Below are 11,692 nucleotides of genomic sequence, written 5' to 3' on the forward strand. Positions count from 1 at the left end.
GGGTTGTTCTTCCTGTATTCCAAACTTCTGGGCTAATAACCACTTATCAGAGAGTGCATACCATAATTTTTTTTTTAAATTCAGCACAATTCTTAATAAAATGGCTACTCAGGTAGGAAAAGTTAGGAGCTTAGAGACCAGAGTAGGAGACCTGGGAGCCAGAGGCTAAAGGGGTTTCCTCAAGACTCCTCCAGTGGCTTCCGTGAGCCTTGGTTTGTAGTGGCCTCACTGTCCCTCCTGTTCCCGTTGCCTCCTTCTGTTTCAGGGTCTCCAGGATGAATGTCAGTACCTTCTTCAGCCCCAGCTGATTGTCCGCCGGCTGCTGGATGTGGCTGTGCTGGTTCCTGGCCGTCCCTCAGAACAAACCCTCTCCTCCCACAACCGTTCAGCCTTGTACAAGTCAGTAAACACTGCACACCTGGCCCTGCTCTTTCCTCCTCTAATCTTATACAGGGGTAGCCTTGCTTTCCCTCTAGCCAAACTAACCCAGAATCCCCAGGGTAGATCCAGGGAGCTATCCCAGGCTCCTCTCCCCTAGCACAGAGACACCTGAGCATGCTCCTGTTCTGTGTCCTTTGCCCCCATTCATTCCCTTGCTTCCTCTTGTTTCCCTCCCCCAGTGTCTCTTACCTCTCTGTCTTTTCTTGTCCCCAACCTGTCCTCTGCCCAGGGTCTTTGTGCCAAGCTTCACATACAGGGTTTCAGCCCAGCTGGTGTGTGTAGGGGGTCGAGGGGCATCTGTCTGTCCCCTGACACTGCGCCTACGTCCCAAGGCCCCACCCCTACACAACTCAAGCTCTGTGGCCTGTGGAGGTGCCTCAGTGTGCCAGCTGGAGTTGGCCTTGCCCCCCTGGGGCCACTGGGTCTATGTGCGTGTGGAGACACCATCTCGTGGTCCTGGCAGGACTATCCGCTTCCAGCTGTGTGTGCGGTTACAAGGTCAGACCCCTTCACCTGCCTCAGCTCCCTAACCTATGGAGTACTCCATGGCTGGGGGGATGTGGCTGTGTTCTGTGACCCTCAGCCCATCCCTGCAATCTCCCCTCCCTGACCTGGGACCTCCATACTCCTGAGGCCTCACCTCCTTGGAGCTTCAGGTCATGGGGCTGCCTTCATAGTGTGTCTTTGGACCTGATTTGGGACAACTAAAAGCTGTCATTATATTTCTTGACTTAATCTCATTTTCAGTTTTCTGGGGTGGACAGGGACAACAAAGACTTCTGGAACTTGCATGAAGTTGAAAATCATTAGGCCAGCATGTCACATTAGCATACATTGCAGTGTTTTCAGCGCCTTGAGGAGGGACACATGTCCTTAACTCCTTGTAGTATGACCTTGGGGAGGGACAAATGACCTTTACACCCCCAACTTGGCAGTTGAGTGTGACAACTAGGAAACATTTGGTCCCTGCCTATGACCCTGGATGCCTCCTTTTCCAGGCCCACCATAGTCTAAGTTTGCATTCCTTCCTCCCCTTCACTAAGGCCTGTCAGGCTCAGTTCTGGTGTCTGGTGGGGCCACATAGCTATGCAGGCCACATGTCTCATCTTTGGTTTCCTCCGTTTCACAGAGTGTCCACAACCCAGCCTGTCACGTGCCTTGGTCCCTGGGGCTGCCATGAACATGCCTCAATCACTTGGCACCCAGCCACTGTCCCCAGAGCCACCATCCCTGGGGACTCCTATAGAAGGGTCTGGAGCCGTAGCACCACCTGAGCACTGCTGGCCAGTGCGTCCGACTCTGCGGAATGAGCTGGATACCTTCTCTGTCCACTTCTACATCTTTTTCGGTCCCAGTGTGGCCCTTCCACCTGAACGCCCAGCTGTGTTTGCCCTGAGGCTGTTGCCGGTGCTGGACAGTGGGGGAGTCCTTAGCCTGGAGCTCCAGCTCAATGTGGTATGTCCTGGAAGGGGTAGTTTCCCTGTTGGGGAGTCTGAAGGAGAGTCACCAGAGGGCAGGGCCCTTGTCTCCTTCAGGAAGGATGTTGGTCCAGGTTGCTTTTATGCTTTCCTCCAGTTCTCCACACAGTTCTGATCAACAAGTGGTCTGGGGACTCACTGCCCTGTGATTCTGCACCCACCAGGCCTCAGAGTGGCCAGTCCTGAAGGCTGGCCTCCTGCTGGAGGCTGATCTCACTTGTGTGCAAGAGGCTCATCACTCGAGGCCATGCAGCCTGTGTAGACAGCTGATGGTGTTCCTGATGGTTTACCAGGGTTGCTTTCATGAACTCCTCTGAGCTTTGTTTTGTCTAGAAGTTGTGTCTAGCAGATCCACATGTGCCTTGTTCTCAGTAGAGTCTTTAGAGCTGTTTTAGATTTATAGAAACAATGAGCAGTAAGTAACTGAGTGGGTCTGGGAAACTAGCTCAGGGGATAAAGTACTTGCCCTTCAAGTACAAGGACTTGACTTTGCATACATCTATAATCTCAGCACTGAGGAGATGGAGCAGGGTCGGTCTCTGGACCAGCTGGCCTACTTTGTAAGTTCTAGGTCAAATGAGAGGCCATGTTTTAAAATCAAGGTAGATAGCATTTGAGGAATGATACTTAACATTGACCTCTGACAATGTACATACACACAGATACATACACACATACAGATACAAAGACAGTAGAGATTCCACATGTCTCCCTTCCCCATGCAGTTTCCCTTATTCCTAACAAATTACCATAAACTGTCCATTGGTTACAACCCTATCCTATTTTAACAACCCTTCAACATTTCCCATCACTCCCAATAGCTGAAGCCACTGAGTGTCCTAGGGCCCTCGTGTTTGAACTACTCTCCACCTGATACCCATTCCTCAGCTCATACTTTGAGTGGTCATTATGTCTCCGAAATTGATGATCTGAGCTGGTCTGACCAGTATGACAGGCAGGCCTGCCTGCCTGCCTGCCTGCCTGCCTATCTATCTATCATCTATCTATCCATCTGTCTATCTATCTGTCTATCTCACAATGTAGCCATGCAGGCCTAGAACTTGCTATATAAACCAGGCTGACCTCAAACTTACAAAAATCTGCCTGCTTCTGCCCCCTAAGCATTGAGATTAGGTGTACACTTGCACCCAGCTAAGCCTTGCATTCATGCATCTTGATAGCAAGTTTATCCCTGAGTTGTTGCATTCCACCGAGTGCATCTGGGATTGTGGTGGTTGTAAATTCTGGGTCCTCTATTCTTTTTTCCAAGTATTTGTTTCCCCCCCTCTGGACTATATACCTGGATACTGCCTTTGGCTAGTCCTGTACTAACTTGTACTGAGTATACTTCTGCATATTGCCCTTCCTGGCCTTCCACTTAAAGGAGTGACAATGGACTCTTGCAGTCGAGGCAGGGTACATTGTTTGGTGAGAATGTAGCTGAAGAAGGGCATTGTGGGGCTGGAGAGATGGTACCGACTCCTTGTCCTGAGTTCAATTTCCAGCAACCACATGGTGGCTGATCTGATGCCCTTTCTGGTGTGTCTGAGACAGCGACAGTATACTCGTATATATAAAATAAATAAATCTTTAAAAAAGAGGGGACATGCATGATGGTGTACATACATAGTCCCAGCACAGGAGGCAAGAGGATAAGAACCCTGGTTATGTAGTGAATTTCAGGCCAGGACAGCCTGGGTTATGTGAAATGCTATCTCAGAAATTCCAAAAATAATAGTTAAGCATTTGGTTGAAGTCTTCCCCTGCCTAGACGCTGCTTCCCTAGAGACTAACAAATTGAGGTGTGCTCACAAATGTGGAACTTCCCTCAGATTCCTTCTTCAGTTATTTTTCTATCATGATTTAAAATTTTTTCGTATGCATTTATTTTTATCCTGATTTTATATATCAGGCTGCTTCGAATCCTTCCTTAATGAGATGAGCTAATGGTATCCTGGTTCCCGTTTCTTCCTCATAGACAACCCCTTACCTCCACACCTGGGGGTGTCTGCTTTTTTTTTTTTAATCCCAATTATATTGTTATATTTAACATTAATCTCTCTGGCCTCTATTCAGTTCTTGGGGGTTTTATTTATTTTTTTAGTTTATTTTAGATATCAGAGTGCTTTGCCTGCACATAGGTCTGTACACCATATACATGCCTGGTGCCTGAGGACGTGGTGAGCCTCCATGTGGGTACTGGGACTCAAACCTACGTCCTTCTCCAGAACAAGGGCTCTTAACCACTGAGCCTACTCTCCAATCCCAGAATACATTTCTTCAGAAGCCTCTTACCTGCAGCGCCAGGGCTAGGCAACTGGGAACTTTAAAATGTTCCTTTATCCACGGCTAGTTTCTACATCTGGCACCAGGTGCCCAATTCCTCCCATACACTAGATAGGCTGAGCCAAGGTGCCTTCTCTTCCAAAGGGGAGATTCAGAGTTGGGTCTTGCTCTCTCTTAGGCTTTGAAAGAGTCTGGCTGTGAGGGTCTGATGGTTTTCATACTCCTAAGTTTTGATGGGTTGATCCTGGAGAAGTGGGCCCACTCTCTCCAGGAAGAGAATCTGGATGTCTAGCCACAGAGAGTGGGAGAATTGATAGCTGGGTAGTAGTGGCCCACCCATCCCAAGGGTCTGACAGCTTCATTTGTATACATGCCTTGCTCAGAGCTCTCTGCTCCAGGAAAATGTAACAGTATTCGGATGCCTGACTCATGAGGTGCCCTTGAGCCTAGGAGATGCTTCTGTGACCTGTTCCAAAGGTGAGGAGGGGATTGGGGAGTAGGGGGCCTTGGTGCCCCTTACAACAGGGGCGTGGGGTGGCAAGAAGTCAAGGTTTCCCAGAGGCGGGTCCTGACTCCTTGATGACCACGCCTCCTTCTCTCTCCTGGTCTCTTCTACCTTTAGAGTCCCTGGCAGGTTTCCTTCTCTCTGTCAGTGTCACCTCCAGAGTGGCCAGGCTGCGAATCCCATTCCCACAGACGGGGACCTGGTTCTTGACCCTCCGTTCTCTGTGCGGGGTGGGACCTCGGTGAGCAACACGAGGCACAGTCCGGGCTGGGTTGGGGCGGCCCTGGCCTCAAATAACCAGGAGTGTATATGCTTGCAGGTTCGTGCGGTGCCGCAATGCAACGGCTGAAGTGCGGCTGCGCACCTTCTTGTCCCCGTGTGTGGATGACTGTGGGCCCTATGGCCAGTGCAAGCTGCTGCGCACCCACAACTACCTGTACGCGGCCTGCGAGTGCAAGGCTGGTGAGCGGGCTGGGGTGGGGAGCAGGCCAGACGGGGGCTTCTTGGGCATCAGGGTGGCCAGCAAGGATGCCCTGAGAAAGTGGGTGATAGGGTGAGCGCAATTGCCTGATGAACCCAAGAGTGCCTTCTGTCCTCCTCCCCACTGGCAGGGTGGCGGGGCTGGGGTTGCACAGACAGTGCGGATGCGCTCACCTATGGATTCCAGCTGCTGTCCACACTCCTCCTCTGCCTGAGCAACCTCATGTTTTTGCCACCTGTGGTCCTGGCCATCCGGAGCAGATATGTGCTGGAAGCTGCCGTCTACACCTTCACCATGTTCTTCTCCACGGTACCCAGGGATACTTACTTCACTATGGTTTTTTACGACAGGGTGGGAAGAGGGTCTACATTTCTACCACATTCCTTGACCCTCCAATTTGAGGATGTTTGCTAGAGTTGTACTCTCCTCCCAGTGACTTATAGAAAGTGAGTGTTTTTTGTCAGGCGCTTTGTGGGGTAAATGGCTAGAGCTGTTTACAAGTTGACCTAAGGGTAGAGCTTCACATCCCCCACACTACCCACCAGAAGGTAGAAGAGATACTGGCTGAACTGAATGAGCCTCGTGACTGTGGGCTTGGGTTTTCTCTGTGACCATCATAGAGTCTGTGCATGGAGGCTTCTTCACTCTCAGTGAGCCAGCCTCCTCTGCTCACGGTCTCCACTGCTCTCTCCAACCCCCTCACTCTCCTTTGTTTGTTTGTTGAGGTAGAGTTTTAATCTATAGACAAAGTTAGCCCAAGCTCCCCATGGACCCCAAGCTGGCCTTAAACTCTTAGTACTCCTACCCTAGCCTTTGTGAGCTGGGGTTACAGGCACGCTCCAGTGATTCCAGTCTGTAGCGTGTTCACTTTCGTGACATAAAAGCTTGTCCTTCCATTCAGTCACGTTGGCCTTCTTGATTTCCATGAGAACTTTTGGACGGCAGAGGGGGTCTTTATATTGAGTTTATCAGAAACGTGTTTTAAAGAGCCTTGAGAACTTTGTCCTGAGGCATCATGAGAAATGGCAATGTGATATAAAATCCCAGCTCAAAGGATGTATAGGGTGCTTGTTTGTTTTGAAACAAGCTATTAGTCTATTTCTCTCCGTCTGGCCTGGAACTCTCTGTGTAGACCAGGCTAGCCTCAGACTAACAGAGATCCATGTATCTTTACCTCCCAGTGCTGAGATTAAAGGTGTGAACTGCCATACCCAGTTAGATTTATAGTTTTAAGTCTCTCTGTTCCCATTATAGAATCTTAGCAGTCCTTTCTCTGAGGTTTCCAGCTTCTTATAGCAGAAAGGTTCATGCCACAAGCAAGCCTCTCTGATAGGAATAGCAGAAGTGCATCCCCTATGTAACTTAGCTCCCTAATAGGTTTGTCCCCAACAAGATCTGACACCTATAGATCTTGTCATCTCAATTTTTTTTTTTTTTTTTGGCAACTTGTGACACAAGGACTACCTGTGAGCACTGCAAAACTCTTAAGTGGATTTTTATTCTCCACGAGTTTTGGCAACAAGAATATCACAAAAGATCTTGTCTGTACGGTAACTTAGTGAGCCAAAGAGCCTGACAGTCTGAGCCTACCTCCTGTGGCCTACAGAGGAAGGAGAGGATGAGTGCCTCGGCTCACCTTAGACCTGTACATACACACTGTGACACACTGCCTCGGCTCACCTTAGACCTGTACATACACACTGTGACACATGCTTAGACCTGTACATACACACTGTGACACATGCTTAGACCTGTACATACACACTGTGACACATGCTTAGACCTGTACATACACACTGTGACAATTGGCAATATTTCTGGAAGCTGTGTTATGCTTCCCCGTATATTCTTTTATTCAGTCATTCCTGGATTTCTGGTGGAGTTGAAAGACTATGAAAGTTAGAAGAAATGCAGGATAAGTCATAAAGAAAACTAGTGCAGGTGGCTGAGAAAGTGTTTTAAATGGAGAAAGAAAAAGGAAAGTTGCAGAAGGACTGTGAAAGGACATAGTGAAGAGATCGAAAAGAGAGTCTTTGAAGATGGAGTCTAGTGTGTGAGTCAGAATAAGAGGCTAGAGAGTTGGAGATAAAGACAGGAAAGAAGAGAAGCTAGGAAGCCTGAGAGCCAGTAAGGTAGTGCCTGGCAATAGAAGAGAGTTAGGAGTCCCCCTGACAGTTAAGTTGGAACTGTGCTTAGGGACTGCAGGGGCAGCCACAGGAACATCCGCTATGGTATGGCAGCATAAGGCTTATAAAGAGTTAAGAGCCGCCATTGATTTAAATATAGGAGAATGTTGCTTTTATGTAAACCATTCAGGAGTCATTAGAGACTCCATGAGTAAGCTCAGAGAAAGACTAAATAACCATAGGCCCATGCATGCTTAATAGATTAATCGCCTGTGTTAGAGAAAGAATAAGTGCTGTTCAGATTCTAATGTTAGGCCAACAATAATATACTTTGCTAGGCCAGGAAAATCTAGAATATAATGATACTGATATTTAGTTCTATGATTAGAACTATCTACTAGAAGAAGTGGGGAATGAAAGATTGGGAGACTTAGAAATTTGGGAAAAAGCATGTTAACAAAAAGTAATATAACAAGCCAGAAATATAAAATAGCCAGTTCCAGGAACTCATAACCTCAGGGCTCTGGTTCCGGATATCTGCCCCTCCTGGCTGATCTGCAATGAGGGCGGAACTAGGAATGAAGGTCTACTGGTTTATGAGGCTCTCCACCCTGTCGACCGGTAGATGAAGATTACATTCTTAAAATGAACATGTTTCTCTCCCTAACTGAATACCTTGGGTTGGGTCCCTCTGAAATTTTCCACTGCTTATGTCATGTTTCCTTGGTAACCCTCTCCCCGCCCCCAGCTTGTGGTCTTTTCCTTAAATACTCCAGACTTTTTGTGTTCGGGGTCGAACTCCTCTGACTGGCAAGGTCATGAGATTGACCCCGGTACCGGTATCCCCAATAAACCTCATGTGATTGCAGCAAAAAAAAAGAAAAGAAAAGAAAAGAAAAGAAATACAGGCGTTAAGTGTAGTGCTTCTGGCCAAGGTTTTCCAACTCTCCCCCATTTTTCCTCCTTCTGTCCCTCCCTCTTTCCCTGGAAAGTGAGCCTAAGCTCCAGCTGAGCCATATCCCAAACCCCTCAAGATTCTTAAAAGCTTAGAGTTACTTAGGAAATCTAACTAAATTAGAGTAAGTAAGTAAACATTGTAGTACGTTCTCTGGGCAGGCCACACCATGTGCTTTTGCTGCTGCCTGAGCCCTATGATCAGGAGCCCGAAGGCTCAGATAAGAGCCCACATCCTCAAGCTGTGTCCAGCCTTCCTTGTTGGTTGCGAACATCCTGGCTTCAGGCTCCATTTCTTGTTACCTCTCCTCTTCCTCAGACCATCACAAATAATTCTCACTTGCTGAGTGATCCTAGGACAAAATTGACTTAGGACACAGAAAAATAAGTGGGCAGCACTAAATCTCACCACATCCTGAGTACAAATTCCCTGGTCTCTGCATGGATTAAAGATGTTTGCATCTTTAGATTGGCACCTGAATACCCTGTTTTGAACCACTGGATAAGTTATGTATTTAGAGTCTAAAAATGTAAAATTCTACAGTTTAGTTAATCTTTCCAGACCACTTCATGTGCAGCATACAAAGTAAGGAAGTAGTGAGCATACATTAGGACGAGGTTAGCAGAGCAAGTCTGTCTTAGTGCCCCCTCCCTCCCCACCCCACGCCGGCAGAGAAGCCGTGGGAGAAAGGCCCCCTGACTCCCTTAGGCATGTGCTCGCTCAGCTTGTGGTGCCTCCATTTTACCCTTGTCTTACTGTGTTGTGTCCTTCCTTGCCTGAGGTGAAGGATTTACCACAAGTCCCACTTCCTGAATCTGTTGAGCTTTCTTTTCTGTGTACTCCGAAGGCAGGTGAAAGATGTTGATTAGACCTGAAATATAAAATTCATGCCTGAAAAGTAAAGCTAAGCCAGAAACCAGTGTCTGTTAGATTACCCAATGGCTCATAGTTTTTTCATCTATTTTTGAAAAAGGAGACTAGCCAAATAGTTGCCTGTAATCCTAGCACACAGGATGCTGAGACTGGAGGATTGCTGCAAGTCTGAGGTCAGCTTGAGCTGAACAGTAAGTTCTAGGATAGCCTGAGCAACAGAGTCTGATGCTGTCTCAGAATGGCTGAGACATTGTTGGGGGACAGATATTTAGAAAACATTTCCCAATGAATCCATATTCAAGCGTTAATTCTTCATGGTTGAGGAGAGGAGGGTCATGTCCCTTTGCTGCATGGTGTCCTAGCATGAGAGCCACCCTGCTCTCCATGGCCACAGTGCCGCTCTCCATGGCCACATGCCTTGTTTGCTTCCTGAGCTTCCAGCCCTTGGCGTTGGTCTGGGAGTAGGAAGCTGTTGAAGAGGCTCTTGTGAGGTGAGTTATGAGGGTGAAGCCTAGTTCAGAGCCCGAGGTTGTCTAAGAGACCAGAGCCAGATTCCATGGAGGCCTAAGATGGTGTTGTTGATGAGACTCAGCAAGCATGAGGGTAAGGGTTGGGACTGGCCTCAGCTTCATATCTCAGCCCCTGGCTGGGTCCTTTCCATAGTATACATATCCCAGAAGTGGGGCAAGGACGATGAAGGGCCAGTGTCTGAGCTACCCGACACATTTGGCTGGAGAGCAGACCAGACCTCATTGCCATATTCTTCTCAAGGATGAGAAGAGTCAGGGCTGGAGAGATGGTTCGGTGGTAAGAGCATTGGCCGCTCTTGTAGAGGACCAGGTTTGATTCCTAGCATCCACATGGTGGCTCACAACTAACTGTACTCCAGTTCCAGTGCATTCTCTGCTCTCTTCTTATGCCACTGTATGCATGCGATGCACAGACATACCTTCAGGCAAACACTGCACACAGAAAATAAATCTAAAAAGTAAAGGAAGGAATGAAAGAATCAGACATTCTAGCATTGCTTATCCATGGCCTTTGACCTCTGCATCCCTGAGAGAGAAGTAGCTCCCATGGGGTCTTTCTTTGCTTTCATAGCCCTGGACTTGGGCCCTGTTAATACCTGTTATTTCTCCTTACAGTTCTATCATGCCTGTGACCAGCCAGGCATTGTGGTTTTCTGTATCATGGACTACGACGTACTTCAGTTCTGTGATTTCCTGGGTTCCTTAATGTCTGTATGGGTTACTGTCATTGCCATGGCTCGTTTGCAGCCTGTGATCAAGCAGGTTAGTCCAGAGTATGTCCTGGGAGACAAGCATAGCTAACCTCTATTTAAAATCCACTCATGCTTGAGGCTTTCCCCAGTGCTGCCACATTCTGGCCCAGCCCTGGAATCTTCTCTCTGTAGGTGCTGTATCTGCTTGGGGCTATGTTGTTGTCCATGGCTCTGCAGCTTGACCGGCATGGACTTTGGAACCTGCTTGGACCCAGCCTCTTTGCCCTTGGGATCTTGGCTACAGCTTGGGTAAGAGTGGAGAGATCTATGAAAGGCCAAAGAGGGAGCAGGAGTAAATGCGGGGTGCTGGCTATTTGGTCCCCAGTTGAAGGTAGCCTTACATTCTGTCACCATCATCACCTGCTGTCCACAGCAGCTACTCAAGTCTTGGCAGGTGCCTCCTAAGGCTCAGGGGAAGTCTGAACTGGCTCTGGCTTGGATTCCAGGGCCTTGTATTCCTGAATCCCATTTCTCTGCTTCCCCCAGACAGTTCGCAGCGTCCGGCGCCGGCACTGTTACCCGCCAACATGGCGCCGCTGGCTCTTCTACCTGTGCCCAGGCAGCCTGATTGCTGGCAGTGCTGTCCTCCTGTATGCTTTCGTGGAGACCCGGGACAACTACTTCTACATTCATAGCATTTGGCATATGCTCATTGCTGGCAGTGTGGGCTTCCTGCTGCCTCCCCGTGCCAAGACTGACCGTCGGGTCCCTTCTGGAACCCGGGCCAGGGGCTGCGGTTACCAGCTGTGCATCAATGAACAGGAGGAGCTGGGCCTTGTAGGCCCAGGAGGGACCACTGTCAGCAGCATCTGTGCCAGCTGAGAGGGGCTTTGGGCCAAGCTCTAAGGGGATATGAATCCTGCCTAGGGTTCCTCCTGGGGCTGTGGAGCCCACCTAGGTACAAGGGACAAGTTGTGTTTCTTAATGACACAGTCTTTCTCAAGGATGGCTGTTTTCAGGGACCAGGAGGCTCTCCTAAGGCATGGAGAATTTCTTAAGAGCCTAGAGTCCTCCTGTGTTTATGGGGTCCTTCCTAAGGACGAGCTATGCAGGACACTGAGCCCCTGAGGACCAGGGAGTCCCTAGGGGTGTGGAGCCCTTCCCAGGGGTAGGGAGCCCTCCTACAGACATGAGATACTTCCCAAGGAGACAAATTTTCATCAGCAGTATATCATCAGTACAGAGGGAAAAAGGGTCCATCCTGGAGAAACCAGAGTTTCCCAGCGGCTCAGCAGTATTGGCCTTGGGCTGCTGTGTGTGTGTGT

General features: G+C 48.8%; 1 protein-coding gene across 19 annotated transcripts in view; it reads left to right on the forward strand.

Moving 5' to 3' along the window:
- Tmem8b (transmembrane protein 8B) overlaps window positions 1-11,692 on the forward strand; it is a 57,335-nt gene that overhangs the window by 28,086 nt on the left and 17,557 nt on the right. For 9 of the 19 annotated variants that reach the window (XM_031377229.1, XM_031377230.1, XM_031377220.1 and 6 more), the window contains 10 exons: window positions 266-399; window positions 671-939; window positions 1,571-1,896; window positions 4,589-4,682; window positions 4,828-4,951; window positions 5,030-5,172; window positions 5,322-5,500; window positions 10,291-10,437; window positions 10,560-10,676; window positions 10,914-11,642. In XM_031377229.1, the coding sequence (XP_031233089.1) occupies window positions 1,618-1,896; window positions 4,589-4,682; window positions 4,828-4,951; window positions 5,030-5,172; window positions 5,322-5,500; window positions 10,291-10,437; window positions 10,560-10,676; window positions 10,914-11,249 (1,419 nt within the window). In that variant the 5' untranslated portion in view covers window positions 266-399; window positions 671-939; window positions 1,571-1,617 and the 3' untranslated portion in view covers window positions 11,250-11,642. Of the gene's footprint in view, window positions 1-265; window positions 400-670; window positions 940-1,570; window positions 1,897-4,588; window positions 4,683-4,827; window positions 4,952-5,029; window positions 5,173-5,321; window positions 5,501-10,290; window positions 10,438-10,559; window positions 10,677-10,913; window positions 11,643-11,692 lie in introns of those variants that run through there. The other 10 variants (XM_031377224.1, XM_031377225.1, XM_031377226.1 and 7 more) reach the window with 8 other exon arrangements.

Source organism: Mastomys coucha, unplaced genomic scaffold (genome assembly GCF_008632895.1).
Source record: "Mastomys coucha isolate ucsf_1 unplaced genomic scaffold, UCSF_Mcou_1 pScaffold18, whole genome shotgun sequence".
In the NCBI taxonomy this organism is placed as follows: domain Eukaryota; kingdom Metazoa; phylum Chordata; class Mammalia; order Rodentia; family Muridae; genus Mastomys; species Mastomys coucha.